The 19,780-nt window shown below is 44.3% G+C and overlaps 2 protein-coding genes across 4 annotated transcripts in view; both read right to left on the bottom strand.

Moving 5' to 3' along the window:
* Window positions 1-548: 548 nt before the first annotated feature.
* LOC121966315 (nucleus accumbens-associated protein 2-like) lies at window positions 549-11,612 on the bottom strand. Of its 2 annotated transcripts, XM_088076138.1 has the most exons (9): window positions 11,132-11,612; window positions 7,934-7,990; window positions 6,887-7,642; window positions 6,259-6,473; window positions 4,589-4,848; window positions 3,422-3,598; window positions 3,133-3,238; window positions 2,329-2,426; window positions 549-1,927 (listed from the first exon to the last, which is right to left on the bottom strand). In XM_088076138.1, exons 3-9 carry the CDS (start codon window positions 7,316-7,318, stop codon window positions 1,296-1,298), a joined length of 1,920 nt encoding a protein of 639 aa, XP_087932264.1. In that variant the 5' UTR covers window positions 7,319-7,642; window positions 7,934-7,990; window positions 11,132-11,612; the 3' UTR covers window positions 549-1,295. The 2 variants fall into 2 exon arrangements, with proteins under 2 accessions (XP_087932264.1, XP_087932263.1); XM_088076137.1 differs by lacking the exon at window positions 7,934-7,990.
* Window positions 11,613-14,231: 2,619 nt separating this feature from the next.
* qsox2 (quiescin Q6 sulfhydryl oxidase 2) overlaps window positions 14,232-19,780 on the bottom strand; it is a 14,062-nt gene continuing 8,513 nt past the window's right edge. Inside the window, exons 8-13 of one of the 2 annotated variants that reach the window (XR_015776345.1) lie at window positions 19,722-19,780; window positions 19,412-19,534; window positions 19,148-19,298; window positions 18,591-18,779; window positions 17,107-18,169; window positions 14,232-17,027 (exon numbers count right to left, since the gene is read on the bottom strand). The exon at window positions 19,722-19,780 is cut by the window's right edge and continues 71 nt beyond it. Coding sequence is in view for 1 of the 2 variants with exons in the window: in XM_088076135.1 (XP_087932261.1) it covers window positions 17,619-18,169; window positions 18,591-18,779; window positions 19,148-19,298; window positions 19,412-19,534; window positions 19,722-19,780 (1,073 nt within the window). In the remaining variant the exon portion in view is untranslated. Of the gene's footprint in view, window positions 18,170-18,590; window positions 18,780-19,147; window positions 19,299-19,411; window positions 19,535-19,721 lie in introns of both variants that reach the window. The other variant, XM_088076135.1, reaches the window with a different exon arrangement.

Genomic DNA, 19,780 nt, shown 5'->3' with positions numbered 1-19,780 from the left:
AACTTGCTGAAAATATTACTATAACACTCAGTGGTTGCATTTTACCGTTTTCAGAACATTTTTATAAGCACAAATTGCCAGCTGGGCACCCAAAGGGAGATGTAAAAACAGTTTTCCAAGTTTTCCACTGCAACTTGTGTGTGTGCAATTAACATAATACCATGTAATACTAATAACTTTACCACAAAATACACAAAATACCTCCACTAATTAAAAAATAAACATCTCAGTGAACTAACTGGGTACTTCTACTTCATAAAACATGAATACGTTTATCGTATCCTTCAGTCTTAAAAAAAAATTAAATGCAGGAATTTCACTGATTTTGTGAACAGTTTTACTACAAGTGGTAATTAGTTTTACTTGAGTACTTTTACTGCACCTGCTGGTGGTGAACCACACACAGTGGATGAATCAAAGTGCTGTTTGCGCCCCCTGCAGGCAGCACTGCTCATTACAGACTCTACAGTCTGAATGTGTGCAGTCTGTCCCGAGGGGGACGCTGCAGGAGACAAATGTCCACAGAGGACACAGAGAGACAGCAGTCCGATTATTAAGAAGCTTTATTGTCGTTATCAGAGTGAATATTATCTTCATCATCATCATCATCATCATCATCATCTTCATCAGTCCTGTTGCTATGAGCCTGTGTGCTGGACTGCAGGAGGCTGAGGACATGCAGCTGAGCCGAGCAGACAGACGGACAGACGGACAGACAGAGACAAACAGATAGACAGACAGAGACAAACAGATAGACAGACAGACAGAGGTAGGTCAGACACACAGGTAGACAGACGGGGCAAAGAGGTAGACAGGTGGACAGGTAGTGAGGTAGGGGGCAGATGGACAGACAGGTGGACAGGTAGTGAGGTAGGGGACAGATGGACAGACAGGTGGACAGGTAGTGAGGTAGGGGACAGATGGACAGACAGGTGGACAGGTAGTGAGGTAGGGGACAGATGGACAGACAGGTGGACAGGTAGTGAGGTAGGGGAGAGACAGACGGACAGACAGACAGGTAGTGAGGTAGGGGGCAGATGGACAGACAGGTAGAGAGGTAGGGGACAGATGGACAGACAGGTAGTGAGGTAGGGGACAGATAGACAGACAGACACAGACAGACAGACAGGTAGTGAGGTAGGGGACAGATGGACAGACAGTTGGACAGGAAGGGAACAGACAGACAGGTGAGGGACAGAGGGACAGGTGAGGGACAGGTGGGGGACAGACAGACAGGTGGGGGACAGGTAGCTATTGTGTTATTTACATACAGGTAGGCAGATGCGATAGAAAGCTTATTGGCTGTCTTCCAGAGGCTCCGCCCCCCTCTCCTCGGGGTCAGCCACACCCCTCTGAGGGGGGGCGGGCTCAGCGGGCTGGGGAGAGGGGTGTGAGGAGGAGGAGGACGAGGACGAAGTGGAGGAGGACAGAGACAGGGGGAGGTCCGGGGGTTGCTCAGTCTGTAGCCTCCCTCCCCCGTCGGCCTCGCCTCCCAGCAGCGCCTCCTCCGCCGGAGCTCCTCCCCCACGAGACCCGGCAAACTGCAGGTGAGGCAGGAGGGCGGCCGGGGCCTCCTTCTCTCTCTCCCCCGCTGCCGCCGCCTCCCTCTCACGGCGCTCACCGTACAGCGGTGCCTCCAGGCCGAGGTAGGAGGCGCTGAGCTGCCGCAGGTCCAGCTCGAAGGGGCTGCCGCTGGGCTGCACCGCCGCCTCGCTGCCTGCACCTCCTGCTCCTGCTCCTGATCCTCCTCCTCCTCCCCTCTTTGCCTTGCGGGGGTGGGAGGAGGAGGCGGGAAGGCTATCGGGGAGGAGAGACTGGATCTTAGGGAGCCAACGTTTACGGACTCGCCTGGCGTTGGTGCACATGTCGGCGGCAATGACATTCATCTCGCTCTCCTTAAAGTTAGGAGCAAAGTTCTGACAGTACACTGAGGAGGAGGAGCAGCAGGAGGAGGAGCAGAGGGAGCAGGAGGAGGAGGAGGAGGAGGGACAGCAGGAGGAGGAGGAGTAAGAAAACAAAGACCAGGAGGAGTAGCGAGAAGAAAAAGAGAGAAATGTCTCAATACACAGATACAGTAAGAAGACAAAATCCATGAGTCAGACTGTGTGTGTGTGTGTGTGTGTGTCTCAGAGTGACTGTGTGTGTGTGTGTGTGTGTGTGTGTGTGTGTGTCAGAGTGACTGTGTGTGTGTGTGTGTGTCAGAGTGTTTGTGTGTGTCTGTGTGTGTTTGTGTGTGTGTGAGAGTATCTCTGTGTGTGTGTGTGTGTGTGTTTGTGTGTGTGTGAGAGTATCTCTGTGTGTATGTGTGTGTGTGTGTGTGCGTCTTACGTTTGACGGTGTTTAACACTCGGTTGTCCAGGGGCTTTCGGCTCGGATCATTGGTGGAGGAGCGGATCCCCGTCCCACAGCTATTGGCCAGAGTGTTTCTATGGAAACCATAACAGCCCAATCAGCACCTATACTGAGCATTAGATTACCCCCGCGTTATGTAAAACAGCAGCTGGATGTGAAGGAAGCTGCCGAGAGTCAGAACGTTCTGGAATATTTAACACAACCGGATATCACATGATGTCACATGACATCTGATGATGTTGCATGGCGTCTGATAATGTCACATGATGTCACATGACATCTGATGATGTCACATCACATCTGGTAACGTCTCTCACGACATGCTTACAGGAGCACGCAAGTAGAACATACATGTTGGTTAGTGGAAGTTAAAGTGTTCATCCAATCAGAAAACAGCCTGCTGATGAGTCATCACCTAGATCTAGAGTACTCAGATCTGTCACCGCCCAGCCCCCCCGGGAACGCCGCTCAGCCTCGCAGCAAATTTCCCCCAGTGGTCACAGGCAGTATTTCAGTAAAAAAAATCCCCTGCAGCTCAGAAATCATTTCTTGCAAGAAACGGTTTGCAGAGTGTACATTGTTGAAAACGCCACCCCTTCTGTCACCATGTAATCTGGCGATGTGTTTCCTGTGAAAATGGTGACGTCACGGCTGCATTTCAAGCGTTACGTTTCAGACAAACAGCCGTGGTGAGCAGGAGGACAACAATAACAACAATGGTGGACTACTGAGCTGAGTTTTTGCTGCTGACTCTGTCTCTCTGACTTTGCTGCGGCTCACCTGTCGAAGAACGTGGCCAGCAGTCTCCTGAGCAGCACCTTGTGTTTGACTCCGGCACACAGGTGACAGTTCATCAGCTGACCTCGAGTCATGAACACACCTGAACCTGAACAAGCACACACACACTAACATCAGCTCCTCCAGACAGCTTTGTGTTTGAATGACCTTCCTAACAATCCTGTTACCATGACAACAGACAGGGGCTGTGTGCAAAATCACTGCTTTATTATTGATGTTCCATGTTTTTATTGGAGTACTGGACAGCTGCACAGGTGTGCTTTGGTCTTACCTGCCACCAGCTCCACCTTCTCTCCCGGGTCGCCCTCAGTGTAGAGCGATGGGTGGCAGCGATACCCGATCTGACTGATCAGACTGGCAGGGAGGGCCATGTTGTCCCGACCAACCAGCACACAGGGCCGACGCTCATTGGCCAATGGGAGGGACAGCATCTCCATCTTCTCTTGGACTGGACCAATGACAGAGAGGAGGGGTGTTGTATAACCAAGAAGCATAATGACAAAAATATGAAACAAAGTCTACCTGTGGAGCGCTGAAACCACACGCTGTATGAAAGAAATCAGCATAACTACAGTGATTGTGATACAGTGATCACTGGCTCCTGTTTTAATGCACTGAATTCACCATTTTGGATTTTGGAGCCAGAAGTGACAGCAATGGCGGATATACATTGACACCCCATACATAGATATCCTGTGATGTGTTATATTGGATTGGGTAAGAAAACGTTTTATTTTTCACTGTCTGTTTTTTGAGGTATTTGTTCACCGTTGAGGCATGAGGGAGGAACAAAGTTTTCTTCACAAATTAAAAGTATCATGGGTTGATTAATTGATAGAAAAATTATTATCTAGGAGGTAAAGTTTCGTTCTTCTGGTTTCACAGCTCCTGCAAATATTGGCTAAAAAAGTGCTAAATGGGTGCAGGTGCTGACGTGTGGTCTGAGTTTATTCTTTAAACCTTCTGTGAGTTGATGAACCTGTCCTGTTTTGTGATTGATATATTTTCACATTGGGAGCATTATGTGGTCATAGTTGTGCTGATGCTGTGATCCTGCCTCTGGCTCAGCGTGGATCGTGGTCATGGTTGTGCTGTGGTCCTGTCTGAGGCTGTGCCTGTGTCGTGGGTCTTGGCTGTGCTGATGCTGTGATCCTGCTCAACGCCAACTTCTATTGCCATTATTATTAGTCTCTCCTTTATGTCATTACTGTAATTTAATTGGTATTTATGACATTGCACATCTGCCCATCCTGGAAGAGGATGGAGAGTGACTGAGCTTTTTTGGAGGGGAGTTTTTCCTTAGTCGATGTGAGAGTCTAAGGACAGAGGGATGTCATAAATAATCATTATCATTAATTGTGATTTATGATAATGCGCTTCATAAATAAAATTGACTTAATTTGACAGTCAGACGGGTTTGAACCATGATGTAGCTTACTGTAGGGGTTTCCAGGATGCCCGTAGATGTGTTGGTAGAGTCCAGAGTGAGTGGTGCTCCCGTAGTAATCCTCCTCCATCTCCTCCTCGGTTGGAGGGTGAGAGGGAGGGGAGTCCGTGGGAAGGCTGGACCCTCCTGGACTGGAGCGGCCACCATTTGCAAGCAGGTAGGACTGCAGCCCCGGAACCAAACCTCCACCTGCGCCCAGGTAACACAGAGCACTACTCCTGGAGGACTGGAGGTCACCAGAAACATCCCCTCTGTGGACAAGAACAACAAGGACAAGTAAGACCAGGAGGAGGCAGGTGATGTCCAGTGTTCACGGGTCTTCTTGTGATAGAAAAATTGTTTATCATACTACAAGAAAAAGTTAGGATAATTACAGAGGCCAGACTCAGGACCAGAGTGAGGGAGAGTTCAGATTATGTTCAGTCAAAACGCAGGGGTATGGCTGAAATAACTTAATATGAGGTGCTGTTCAATCACACCTGGACGCTCTGATCTTATTTTCAGCCCTCAGTTTCAAGATCTCCTTTGCCCCTCTGCACAGAGTCACAGAGGTAGAGGTTTAAATCTTCCACTGCGAAATGGGGACAACCTTTCAAGACCCTGAGGTGTGATCAGGTTGTTACAGTCATAAATGGTTTACCTTTCTATCCCAAAAGAATCAGAGTGCCGTACCCCTCTATCCCAACAAGAACCAGCACACCCTACCCCTCTATCGCAAAAAGAATCAGGATCCCCTACCCCTCTCTCCCTGCAAGAACCAGGACACCCTACTGCTCTATCCCAAAAAGAATCTGGACACCCTTCGGTTCTATCCCAAAAAGAATCAGGACACCCTCTGCTCTATCTCAACAAGAAACAGGACACTCTACTGCTCTGTCCCAACAAGAAACAGGATGCTCTACCCCTCTGTCCCAACAAGAATCAGGTCACCATACCCCTCTGTCCCAATAAGAATCATGAAACCCTACTGCTCTATCCCAACAGGAATCAAGACACCCAACCCCTCTATCCCAAAAAGAATCACCCTGCCCCTCTATCCAAACAAGAATCGGGACACTCCTATACCCCTGTCCCAACAAGATTCCCAATAGGAATCCAGACACCCTGTCTCTCTATCCAAACAGGAATCCTGACACCCTACTGCTCTATCCCATCAAGAATCAAAAAGCCCTACCCCTCTATCTCAACAAGAGTTAAGAGACTCTACCTCTCTATCCAAAAAGAATCAAGACACCCTCCCAGTCTATCCCAACAAGAATGAAGACACTCCACCTCTCTATCCCAAAAGGATCAGGACACCCTACCCCTCTGTCCCCATAAGAATCAGGTTACCCTACCACTATATCCCAACAAGAATCAGAAAGCCCTACCCCTCTATCCTAACAAGAATCAGAAAGCCCTACCCCTCTATCCTAACAAGAACCAGAATACCCTACCCCTCTATCCTAACAAGAACCAGAATGCACTCCCCCTCTATCCCGAGAATCAGGACGCCCAACCCCTCTATCCCAAGAAGAAAAGGGCAAAAAAAGGACCTGGTACTAAAAGGTAGTTGAGTTGAACCATAAAGAGGAAATGAGGAATAAAAGCTGAACCACCTCTAAAGGCCACCAGGAAACCCCCAAAAGATCAGACAGATCTGAAGTGAACGTTGCTCTTACCTGGTCTCCTCTCCTCCTCCTCCTGCTGCTCCTCCTATGTTCTCCTCAGCTGGAGGAGTGTCTGCTCTCTCCTGTTTGATCCTGCTGACGGCCAGCAGCAGCTCTTCGGGGCTCAGGGACGGCTGGTCTGGACTGGCCTGCTGCAGCTGGGGGGCGCTGTGCTGCTGCTGGACCATCGGGGCGTCAAAGCCTCCGAGCTCATCTGCTGAAGTCGTCTGTAATTCATCAGTGTGTTTAAATAAAGTTAAAAAGAGTGCTGATACTTTAGGATTCACATATTACTGTTTGATGATTTAAAAATGACCCCTTAATCTGGAACTTGGCATTAAAGCATTTACTCTTCTCTTGACAAGAAAGGGAAAAAACACAACATGTGACATTGCTGTTTGGGGTGTGGCTAGACAAAGCTCTGACCAATCAGCAGCCTCAGGTTTAAAGTGCTGCAGCTGCTTTAATCTCCACTAGATGCTGCTGTAATCAACCTTTGAACTCAAAGTACATTATGTTTCTAAAGTTTACCTCTCACCATCTCGCAGCTTTTTCTACAAACTGTCTGAACTGCACATATTGTGACAATTCGTGGTCTAAATTTGTTCTACGTGGATTCACTTGGTGTGGTTAAACCCACCTGTGAGTCACAGCAGAGAGGCGAGGAGGAGGAGGAGGTCTTCATCATCATCAGCTCCATGCCTCGCTCCACGATGTTCTGGATTTGCAGGTATCCGGCGGTGTACATGAGCACAAGCTGCTCGCTGGAGGCCATGCTGAGGCGCCCCGTGTAGCAGAAGGACAGAATCTGCTGGAAACATGTTGGCGTCACCGAGGACGGCAGCTCAAACACCGCCTGGGAGGAGGAGGAGGAGGAGTCGGCTGCAGAGCTGAACAGGTCTCTGAAGTAGAGCGAGGAGGCGGCGAGAACGGCCCGGTGCGCCTTAAAGGCCTGACCCTGCACCAGGATGGACACGTCGCAGTAGTGACCCAGCAGCCGCTGCTCGTTCAGGCTACCCAGCACGCTGCTGCCAAAGTCCGGGATCTCCACCTGCAGCAGCCCGTCCGACATGGTGGACGCCGTCGGTCCAGAGGAGGACGGGACAGGAAGTGACGGCTACGAGGAGACTTTCCTGACCAGCCAGAGTTGGACTGAAGGAGGAGGCGACGGAGAGGGGGTCGGCCCAGAGCGTTTAAGTGTCGGGGATCCTGCAGATGTCACATTCAAAAAGTTTCAGATCCATGTTGCTGTGAGAGTCAGTGAGGTCAGAGGTCAGAGGGAGGTGTTCAGGTTGTAGGTGCTGAGGTGTTCAGGTCAGAGGTATTGAGTCAGAACGAGACGGGCCGGCAGAGACTGCAGATCATCAGGAGGGAGGTCAGTTCAGCACAGCAACAGCTACAACAGGAGAGAGGAGGAGGGAGGAGGAGGGAGGAGGAGAGAGGAGGAGGGAGGAGGACAGAGGAGGAGAGAGGAGGAGGGAGGAGGACAGAGGAGGAGAGAGGAGGAGGGAGGAGGACAGAGGAGGAGAGAGGAGGAGGGAGGAGGACAGAGGAGGAGGGAAGAGGAGGGAGGAGGAGGGAGGAGAGGAGGAAGAGGGAGGAGGAAGAGGGAGGAGAGGTTTAAAGGATGACGGTTTCACACCTTCTCGTCTACCTGCAGAACAAACTGAGAAAATAACAATCACACCTGAGAGGCTCTGACACCTCTGAGTTTCTCCTCTCCTCCGTCTCCATCACTCTTCTTCTAAATACACAAAATACATCACAAAATAACTCTGAGTGACACATCGAGAAAAACACCTAAAACACAGTTTTGTCTGCACTGACACAAAAACTGCTCCACCTGAAGATTCTCTCGTCTACATAAATAACAAATTAAATCTCATAATTTCACATAATTTCTGACAAAAACCAGAATCGTCATGTGACTGAGCTTTCAGTCTGACGGCTCATCGTTCACATCACCGTCCGTCTTCACTCACATACCTGCAGTGCTGGAAGTAGTAGTCAGATACTTTACTTAAGTAAAAGTACAAATATTATCCTGGTAAAATAGTTCGTGACAAGTAAAAGTCCTGCACTGAAAATGATGGACGTTAAGTAGTTTAATCAGGAAAATTTAATTGAAGTATGAAAAGTAGAAGTACTAAAAAAAGGACAAAACAAAACAAAAAACACATCCAAACAACTCAAAACTGTAAAACAAATTTAAAAAAGGACAAATACACATATTGTTATTATTATTATGAGGAAAAAAAACACACCCCAAATTAAAAAGAAAAAATTAAAATGATAAAAAAAATAGGAAAAAAACCCTCAGAATTATTAAAAGATATATATACATATATAAACCTAAAACAAAAATAAAAAACACCTGAAAAACTCAAAACTATAATAAAAAAAAAAGAAAATAACACCCCTCAAAAACTCAAAATTCTAAAATAAAAAAGGTTTATTTTTTTGGTACAATATTTGACAGGACAAAATGACCGAAATTAGTTATAAAAAGGAGAATTATTAGTTAAGTTAATGATAAAAAAGAACATAAGGAAAAATGTCCAGAAAACTGTATTTATGATTATTGTCATAACTATTAACTATTTAATCTATGTATTTGGGTTTTTTTTAACCTCTTTTTTATTGTTTGTTTGTTGTTGTTTTTACCTTTTTTCTTTTTTTTAATTCTAAATTTCAGGTAATTTCTTTTAACTCTGGACTTGTAACTTTTTCCAGTGTTTTAAAAGAAATCAAGCCAATTTGCTCGGTTTTCAAAGGGTTAAGGTGGCGAGCAGCCTGCTGATATCTGACACCAGTGGATGGATGGAGTCATTTATGAATAAGTTCTTCTTTTCCACGTGAACATGTCAGTGTGTGTTTCTATGCAGATGATAACGTCCTGTATGTCACCGTCTCCACAGCAAACCAACCGGCTGTCTCTTGGTTAAAGTCTGTTTCTGATCCACTTCAGACCTCTTTCACTGATTTAAAGCTTCTTCTAAACTCCAAAAACACAAATTCACAACAGCACCGAGCTGAAATGTTCCTGCTGTGATCCAGATCTAACAGACTCAGATCAGCATCAGTACGTTTGTTTTTGACTGATCAGGTCAGACAGCAGATTGGATCATTTAAATATGATTCTGTCACCTTAATGCACCAAAATCAAACAGTTAAACAATCTCATGTCTGCAGCTCGTTTCAGACTCTGCTGCGAAGAGCTTGTTATACAGATTTTAGGCTACACTTTTTGGGGAAAATAGTTTCATGAATATTAAGGGTGGGAAAAAAAATGTAGAGCATTGTATCGTGATAAATTTGCATGGCGATATCATATTGCTACAAGTATTGATTTTTTTGTTCTACACATTTTTAATATCGCAAATACAAATTAAACATTTGGTGACTTAAAAGAAAAATAAAATCAAGTGCTTTTTTAGTCCACTTGGTAAATTTTGCTATAATAAAAATAACTTTTATCTAATAAAATAAAGTTTTCAGATTGTTCATCTAAATTTCAATATTTGTTATCGCAAACCACAACATATCGCAACACGTTTAAGATCGCAATAATATTGGATTGTGACTTAAATATCGTTACAATATCGTATCGGAGGTGTTCAGATAGAGCATTGTATCACGATATATTGGCATGATGATATCATATCACTACACAGATGCAAAGTATTGATTTTTTAATTAAATCAGTTATTAACATTGCAAACACAAATGTAACCAGTGGTGGCCTACAAGGTTTATAAAATCATTTTTCAGTCTGCTTGATACATTTTGCTACAATAAAAATAACTTCTATCTAATCAGATGAAGTTTTCAAATTGTTCATCTAAATTTCAATATTTGTTAACGCAAAACACAACATATCGCAACATGTTTAAGATCACAATAATATCGTAGCGTGATTTAAGTATCATGACAATATCGTATCGTATTAATATTGAAAATACAAATGTAACTTTTGGTGGCCTACTAGGATCATAAAATCAAGCTCTCTTTCAGTCCACTTGATACATTTTGCTACATTAAAAATAACTGAGCTACTGTTTAATCTATTAAGACGAAGTTTTTCAGATTGTTCATGCAAACTGAAATATTTGTTATACAGATTTTAGGCTCATTGCAACACGTTTATGATCTCAATAATGTTGTATTGTGACATTATCGTATCGCCGGGTCTCTGGTGATGAGTTTCAGCAGGTCACTCAGATTTCTCGCACATCATCAACAACAACAGATTTAAAGTTCCCCATCCCGACTCTGAACTGGGACAGTCTGGTCTCCAGGTCCAGCTCAGTACAGGACTGAGCTGTAGACCTGTATGTGAGACAGAGGACGGTCCTGTGAAGTCACTGCAGCACTGTTACTGTACGCCAGACCACATCACCGTGACGGCAGCTCCACATCATCTACACACACATCACGACAGCACACACACACAGAGCTGCACCATCATCATCATCACCATCAGCAGCAGCAGCAGCAGCAGCTGAAAACAGAGACTTTGTGCTGATCCTGGATCAGATCTGAGCTCCAGCAGAGTCCAGGTGAGTTCAGCCTGACTCAGAGTTCAGCTCAGTTCAGTCGTATTGTTGTTTACAGTGCAGCTGCAGCAGACAGACAGACATACAGAAGGACATACAGACAGAGGGACAGAGAGACAGCTCAGAGAGACAGACAGACAGACAGAGGGACGGACAGAGAGACAGAGGGACGGACAGAGAGACAGTCGACAGTGTAAACAGACAGAGAGCCGGTTTAAAGAGAAACAGAAAACAGTTTGAGAGTGCAGAGACGGACAGGACAGACAGTTAGAGGAGGACGGATGTGAGACAGGCTGACAGAAAGACAGTAACATAGAGAGACTCTTCACCTCCTCTCTGCTCCTCTTCCTCCTCAGCTTCTCCTCCATGCAGCAGGCAGGACGGCTGGCTGGGAGAGGTTTTCTTCTTCTCCTCCGCTCAGTCAACGCATCGTCTGGTGTGTCACAGGAGGGGGGAGGAAGGGGGAGGAGGGGGGAGGTAGAGACACAGCAGACAGCCGAGGAGGAGGAGGAGGAGGTGGAGGAGGAGGGAGGAAGAGGAGGAGTCATCTGAGGACAGCGAGGGAGCTAATGCGGCTAACTGCCCTGCAGAGGACGAGAGAGAGAGAGAGAGAGAGAGAGAGAGAAAGAGACAGAGAGAGACACAGAGAGAGACAGAGAGACAGAGAGAGACAGAGAGACACAGAGAGAGACAGAGAGAGAGAGAGAGACAGAGAGAGACAGAGAGACACAGAGAGAGACAGAAACACACAGAGAGAGAGAGCATCATCTGCTGCTACAGACTCACTGCAAGGTTGAATATTAATACACTCACATGTGGACAATGTTACACACACACACACACACACACTAACACACACACACACACACTGCAACAAACACTGTGTGTGTGTGTGTGTGTGTGTGTGTGTGTGTGTGTGTGTGTGTGTGTGTGTGTGTGTGTGGCATGACTTGGCCAAATGCACAGCGCTGCATTGCAGTGCCGAGGCTGAGTTGGCATGCCGAGTACATAGTGTGCATACTGCGACTGTGTGCCAGGCTGCACACGCACGCACGCACGCACGCACGCACGCACGCACACACACACACACACACACACACACGCGCGCGTATGCACGCACGCACACACACAAACACACACACACACACACACAAAGCAGCAGCTTTCTGCTTCCATCATCACATATAGTTCAGAATAGTTTCTAACAGCAGACACGGAGACACTCATATGTCTGTCTCTTATTGAACAGTTAGACAGAAAGACAGAGACAGACAGAGAGACAGACAGGTTTCGGTGTCTGTATTTAAAGTTCTCCATCTAATATTAAAGAGAGAGAGAGAGACAGGTGGGTGGATGTTGGATGGGTAACGGAGGGAGGAGGAGGGGTGTTGAGGCTAAATAAGGACCAGTACAGTAGCTAAGCAGCCAGCTGTGTGTGTGTGTGTGTGTGTGTATGTGTGTGTGAGTGAATGTGAATGTGTGTGTGTGTGTGTGTGTGTGTGTGTGTGTGTGTTTGTCACTCTGTAGAGCTCCTTCACCTCCACCTGGTGTCAACATGTCAGCTGATCTCAGGTAAATGTTGTCATGATCTCTGTGGGGGCGGGGCCATGGTGATGGTGCGTCAGGATTCATGCTCCCCGCAGGATGAATCCGCTTAACTCCGGTGACTATCGGACGTTTTTAAACACGTCTTCATACTACGGAGTCATAGGACACATTTCGCCATTAACAGAGGTGCTTACATTTAGGAAAACATGATGGTTTGGGTCAAAATAAGTGAGTTTCTTTGTTTGTTCTGAGTTGTTAGGGACAAATTTTCATTTCTATGAATTAATCTACCTTATACCTTGAAACTTATGAAAGTTAACCCTTTGAGACCTGGGTAAATTGGTTTGATTTCTTTCAAAAACATGGGAAGAAGACCAGGAGCCACTAAAAAAGAATTGACCCCAAAATTAGCATGGCATTTTTTTTCTTTTAAGTACAAGAAAATTACCTAAAAATGAACACATACATAAAAAACGAGCATACAAGTACAAAAAGGGGGTAAGTTTAAAAAAAAAGGAGAAAAAAAGCAATTTGTTAACAGTTTTACATATATAGTTATGATAAACATCAATAGTTCAATATTTCTCTGAACAAATTTCCTTATTATTTTCTAAATCTACTCATTTCTTAGAATTTTTCAGAACTTTTCTTGCACGTTGCTTTTTTGCCATGTTTTTAAAAAAGAAACAATTAAAGTGATGTCAATCCAGGTTTCTCAGGGTTAAGAACATTTTGTGAATTCAGACATGAATACTTAAAGTAACTCAGAGTTGCCTTTTTGTTGCACACAGGACATGAACAGCTGTCTGCTGGGTCAAAGTCCTGGGTTTGTTGGACCCACCAGTCCTGGAGCTCCACACAGGAGTCAGGCAGCAATCAGGTGTTTTTGTGTTCAGATCCAATCCGCCCGCTCTGATCCCTGAACATGTGCGTTAATCAGTGACCTGAGCCCGAAATACAAACGCACATCTCTGATCTAACAGTTTCTGATGATGACCGTCACTGATATCTGTCATTTTTAGTAATAATCAAAATATGAAACTCTGTAAAAAGTAGCTACAAACATATGAAAACTGCAGACTCACCGGCGTATTATTAGAAAATATATTAATTATACATTATAATTATACATATATATATATATATATATATATATATATATATATATATATATATATATATATATATGTATATATATATATATATATATGTATATTCATGTATTTTGGGGATATTTGTGACTTTTCAGTTATTAACCCCTTAGTGACTGTTTGTCTCATTTTAGTCTCTTTTCTTCTTCCTGTTGTGATAACTGTGTGTGTGTTGATGCATGTGTCCTAAATGTAGTCCAGATTGTGTATTTGAGTGTAATCAGTGAATTTGCAGCTCAGCTCCTACAATAAGCCTAAAATACACTGTGGAAACTAAGATATTTTTCAAATTTTTACAGGATATTTTCATGTTATAACAAGAAACTTTTCTTGTTATAACATGACACTGATTAGTGTTTTGAGGGTTTTTTCGCCACTTCTATGCCTCTGTGATTTTTTCGTGACCAACACCTGCAGAGGTGATGACATTTAATCAGCAGAGACAGAGTCTGTGTTTACTGTTAACTGGCTAATGTTAGCATGCTAACATGATCAATTTAGCCGTGCATGTTAAACATTAGCGTGTTAGCATCATCAGAGGAACTACAGCTGTGAAATTGATCTTTTTCTTTAATTAAGATTGAACCAACCTGCTGAGGTCAAAGGTCAGACTGTCGCCTCCTGCAGTTTTAAGAACTGGTTTCAGACCAGCAGCTTCAGTCTGAGGCCGAGCCGCTGCCTTGCTCAGAGGCTCGGAGAAGCAGCCACCTGCAGTGAAAAGGAGTCAGGGAGCTGCAACATGATTTATTCAGACGGATTATTTACATCTCACTAAAAACACAGGAAGTGACATCAGCAGGAGGACGATGCGTTCAGGTGCCAGCTGATAAAACAGCTTTTATCATGGAGGGAAGCCTCCGCCACTCCTGACTCATCGTCACAAATATCTGCAGCAGGAAAATAAAAACTGATAATAAATTAATTAATCTACACTGAGAGTCACTGCAGAGAAAAATCTGATGACACACATGATGTTACTGACACACACAGTACGGAGGATCACTGGAGTCCAGAAAATAATCTAATGTTCAAATGTAAAAAAATAAGTCACATTAATATAACAAAATCAACAGGAGGAATAAATTAAGAATAAGAGAAAATTAAAAAAATAAAACAAAAAAAACATTTTAACCAGGACTTTACTACACCTCTTACTAATAATCTGAACATAACATTATTTAAAAAAAAAAGAAAAAACTTCAAAAGGGAATTAAAAATTAATAATAACAATACTTTTAAAAATGCCAGTTAAAAAATGGAAAGTGAAATTTATCTGAAATCAAAAATATAGACTGAAAAAATACTCAAAAACTAATGTTTTCTTTTCTCTTTTTTCAAATAAAGGTTGTAAAATGCAGGTCTTTGTGTATTTCTATTTCAGATTTCCAAAGTTAGCATTTTAGATTTCAAGTTTTTTATTTTCATTTTCCCTTTTTCTCTCTCAGCGCTTAAACATTATACCAGATTTAACAAAAATACATTTTATTTATTTGGACACAAATAAATGCATTATTCACAATACACGAGAGTAATTTATTTGTGATTTTAAATTTAGATTGAACCATTTCTCACTCTCATATTTAACCTTTGTCTGATTCTATCAGATGGATTTTTTCCCCCTATTTTTGTCATTTTCTCTTTTAATTTAAAATGATCCTTTTCAGTTTTATTTCTAGGCAAAGAACCAACAGATCATTTTTAATAGATTCCTTAACTTAAAATATATTAAAGATGAGTGAAAGTGATGAGTACCTGTGTGTTCAGGTGTACTATGATGATGTCACTTATTTAACAGTCACATGATGTTCATCACAATCAGCTGTTTGAGATATTTAATAAAGATTTTCAGTTGTCAGACTCATGACATCACTGGGTGACATCACTGTGTTTATCTGGACAATTAATTAATTTTTATTAAAATACATTTTAAATATTATTTCTTTACAGATTTGATGTCTTTATAAAGCGTTTTTGCTGTCGGTGACTGCGGCTGCTCTTTAATAATCACGTGTTAAATATTGGTCACATTAAATCTTTGATTAATCTGTTTTTGTTTCGTCTTGAATGTTTAATCTTTTGTTATTTCAATGTTTTTGAAAAATAGGGAGAAAAGTGGGCTCAATCATGTTTAATGTTAATTGTTTTTTAACAAATTTTTAAAAGGGGGTGGGATTTGATAAGTAATCACTTCCTCCTTTTTGGCCGTAAAATATTTACGTGGTTTACTGAATATGTCTCAAGGGCATTCTGCTGTTGATTTTTACTTATATTCTTATTTTTTCATCTTAATTTTATTTCATTTTGCATTTTCAAAACAAATCTAAAAATCTAGATCTAAAACTAGGTCTACAAGTAACATTTTGATTTTTTACTACTAATAATTAAATCATTTTATAATAATTATTATATATAATTAAATTATATATAAATTATATATAATTACACTTTTTAGTCTTTGTTTCTTGTTTCAGAGTTCTTGTTAGTTTTTTCTTGTTAATGAAGCCAGAGTTTAAAGCACAGCAGGACAGTCTGTAATCAATCACATCAGACATACAGTTTAATTTGTGACGCAATATTTTATAAATTATATGTAATGTTTTTAAATATCGGCTCCCTTATTATCATTGTAGCTCAGACATTTAAGTCACATGAAATCAAGTGAGTGTTTATAGATTTTACTGAAACTCATTTAGTGAGAGCTGAAGGTGGTCACATTTTTCCATATACACACAGTGGGGCAGGTTTAACTGATCATTTTAATGTGTTATTGTTAAAATACTGAAGATAAAATTATAAAATTCATCATCCCATGTATTGTGATCAGTTTTTTAAATTCTCAACTACTAATGAGTCTTTATGTTTTGTTTTTCTTAAAAAAAAAAAAAAAACAGTTAAAATATATCTATTTTAAACTTTCTATCCAAAAGTGTCAGCGTTCAGTTTCTCACTAATATAAACTGTTATGTTTCAGCAGCCAGCAGTCACCACAGGGGGCGCCAAATCACACCTGACCTATTAACCGTACTACAAATCAATCAGACAGAGATCCATTCACCAAGACGGCCCCAAGTTTCACAGTATAGAGAAGTACACACACACACACACACACACACACACACACTCATTCTTGTACTTATACCATCTTTGTGAGGACTGTAATTGACAAAATGCACTCCCTTGCCCCCTTTCCTTCACTCTAACTCTGATCTTAACCTAAATCTCACCTGAACACTAACACTTGGTCTTAACCCTAAAACAGGCCTCTGAAGATGTGGGGACCGGACAAAGTAGGTTTTAAAAATGCATGGTCCTCACTAAGTAGCAAATACAAGAATACACACACACAGTCCAGTGTTTGTGCAGACGGGGGCGGGGCCTGAGAGGACAGGTGTGTCGTCTGTCATCAGGTTCAACGTTTGGCACAAAGTGAACACAGCAGAAACAGTTAGGTCCCATTGGTGTCCCATCATCACCTTTAAATCCCGTTACGACACACAGGTGAACACACACCTGGTCACATGGTCACCTGATCACATGGTCACATGGTCACCTGGTCACATGGTCACTAGTCACCTGGTCACCTGGTCACCTGATCACATGGTCACCTGGTCACATGGTGCAATTTAAAATTTATTCTATAAATACATCAGATCCCCTAACTGACAGGTGAGAGAGACACACCTGTGGCCCCCCACAGGACCAGTCCGGTCCTGGGTTAAATGGTTCTGGTTTAACTGGTCCTGGTTTAACTGGTCCAGGTCAGACAGACTGGTCCAGGTCAGACAGACTGGTCCAGGTCAGACAGACTAGTCCGGGTCAGACTGGCTCTGGTTAAACTGGCCCAGGTCAGTCTGGTTCTGGTTAATCTGGTCTTGGTCAGACTGGTCAAGGTCCGTCTGTTTCTGGTATTACTAGTCCAGGTCAGACTGGTCTTGGTCAGACTGGTCCAGGTCAGTCTGGTTCAGGTCAGACTGGTCCTGGTTTGACTGGTCCAGGTCAGCCTGGTACAGGTCAGTCTGGTACAGGTCAGTCTGGTCCAGGTCAAACATAGTCCTGGTTTGACTGGTCCAGGTTTGACTGGTCCAGGTCGGTCTGGTCCAGGTCAGACTGGTCCTGGTTAAACGTGGAGGCGGGCGTAGCGGAGCTTCCACCTCCTGGAGCGGACTTTGAAGAAGAAGAAGAGGAGCATGATGAAGAGGCAGGAGCAGACGTAGAGCACCACACACAGACTCATGTCCACGCTGTTGAACCCCAGACCCAGGATCCACACTCCTGCTCCTCCTCCTGCTGCTCCTGCCCCTCCTGCTCCTCTTCCCCTCACACTCAGCGTCTCCTCCTTCTCCTCCCCCCTCACAGCCGGCTGTCCCGGTCGAGGCTCCGGCTGCTCCTCGGGTTTCTTTTCTGACTCCCTCCTCTCTCCTCCTCGGTGTTCCTCCTGAGGCAGGCGGGTCTGTGCAGGATCAGGATCGGGAGGAGGTGCAGGGAGTCGAGGGGGAGTCAAGGAGTATTTTGGGGAAATGTTGGAGGCTCCGTAGTGCTGTCTGAGGAAGACGAGGACTTTGTCTTGGTTCCAGACGTGGACGCCGTTTTTCTCCTCGTGGCAGGAGGCGCAGAGGGCGGGGCTCGGCCACGGAGCTTTAGGGAAGAGGGGGTCATCACTCAGGGAGCCTGGAGGAGCAAGAGGAGCAGAGGGAGCAAGGAGGAGGAGGAGGAGGAGGAGGAGGAGGAGGATCATAAGCAAGAGAAGGAGGAGGAGGAGGAGTAAACAGTTAACATAAAGAAAAAAGAAGATATTAAAGAACATTTTGGCCATTTAGGCCATCTCAAATATGATGCTTTTTAAAGAAAATATTTTGGAAGTTTGTAAATAAAGAATTGTAAATTAAAAGAATCTCCAAAATAAAAAGTTTGAAAAGGTCTAATTAACCAAAATTTTCTTTATAGATTTTTTTTGGATGATCAATGGAGAAAAAAAATTTGCATTGTTTTTTACTTTGTAATAGCAGCAGTAGATGTAGTGGTATCAATATTAGTTAGTAGCAGTGGCAGCAGTAGTAGTAGCAGTAGTGATATCAGCAGTAGTATTTACCGGCCAGTCTGTAGTTGACGGCGTTGTGCTGGTTCCAGAGCCAGAGGATCTGCTCCTCTCGGTTCTGGACTCGGTCCATGCTGGCGGCCGCCGCCTGCTCGAAGTGTCGACCGCAGTCCTCGCAGCCGAAAAACGTCCGGATGTACCGACGCATCACCTGCAGCACCGGCGCCGCCTCGCCCTCCAGACCTGCAGCAGGTCGAAAATAAGACTCACCTGAAACTGAAGTCACACACGGGGAGATCTCTACAGCAGAGTGTGTGTGTGTGTGTGTGTGTGTGTGTGTGCATTCAGTGTCTGTGTATGTGTGTGTGTGTGTGTGTGTGTGTGTGTGTGTTCAGTGTCTGTGTGTGTGTGTGTGTGTGTGTGTGTTCAGTGTCTGTGTGTGTGTGTGTGTGTGTGTGTTCAGTGTCTGTGTGTGTGTGTGTGTGTGTGTGTGTTCAGTGTCTGTATGTGTGTGTGTGTGCATTCAGTGTCTGTGTGTGTGTGTGTGTGTGTGTGTGTGTGTGTGTGTGTGTGTGTTCAGTGTCTGTGTGTGTGTGTGTGTGTGTGTGTACCTGTGTTCTCCAGTGCGGTGGGCGTGGCGTCGTGTTGGACGGTCAGGACGTGGAACAGAGTCCAGAGGGAACATGGGTAACCTCGAAGCCCCGCCCTGCTGCCCTGGCAACCAACCCAGCGAAGCTCCGCCCCCAGAAACACACCTGAGATCTGGACAGGAAACAGGAAGTCAGCTGCTGCTGCTCGGTGTCAGTGCGTGTGTTTGTTTGTGTGTGTGTGTGTGTGTGTGTGTGTGTGTGTGTGTATGTGTGTGTGTGTCTCACCCTCATCTTGTTGTCCACCAGGTCCAGGACGGCCTGATACGGGATTCGTGGCAGCGGCAGACTGAGCAGCCAATCAGAGAGCGTCTCCATCAGCTTCACAACAGAACCCCCACCTGGATACAGCTGGACAGGTAGAGACACAGAGAGACAGAGACAGACAGAGACACAGAGACACAGAGGACAGAGACACAGAGAACAGAGACAGACAGAGAAGCAGAGACAGACCTGATAAATCTCCTCCTCAAACCGCTGAGGATCTTTGTGTTTAATTTGCGGGCGTGTCCCTTCAAGGGGCGGATTCGGTGGTTACCTTGGCAACCAGAATGACAAAGTCCTTGAAGACCTTAAGCTCCTCCCCCTCGAGGGTAT

The sequence above is a fragment of the Plectropomus leopardus genome, chromosome 4, assembly GCF_026936395.1.
Source record: "Plectropomus leopardus strain MGB_pleo_1.0 chromosome 4, ASM2693639v1, whole genome shotgun sequence".
In the NCBI taxonomy this organism is placed as follows: Eukaryota; Metazoa; Chordata; class Actinopteri; order Perciformes; family Serranidae; genus Plectropomus; species Plectropomus leopardus.
Note: the sequence above shows the minus strand (reverse complement) of the source record. Positions and strands in the feature narration are given on the sequence as shown.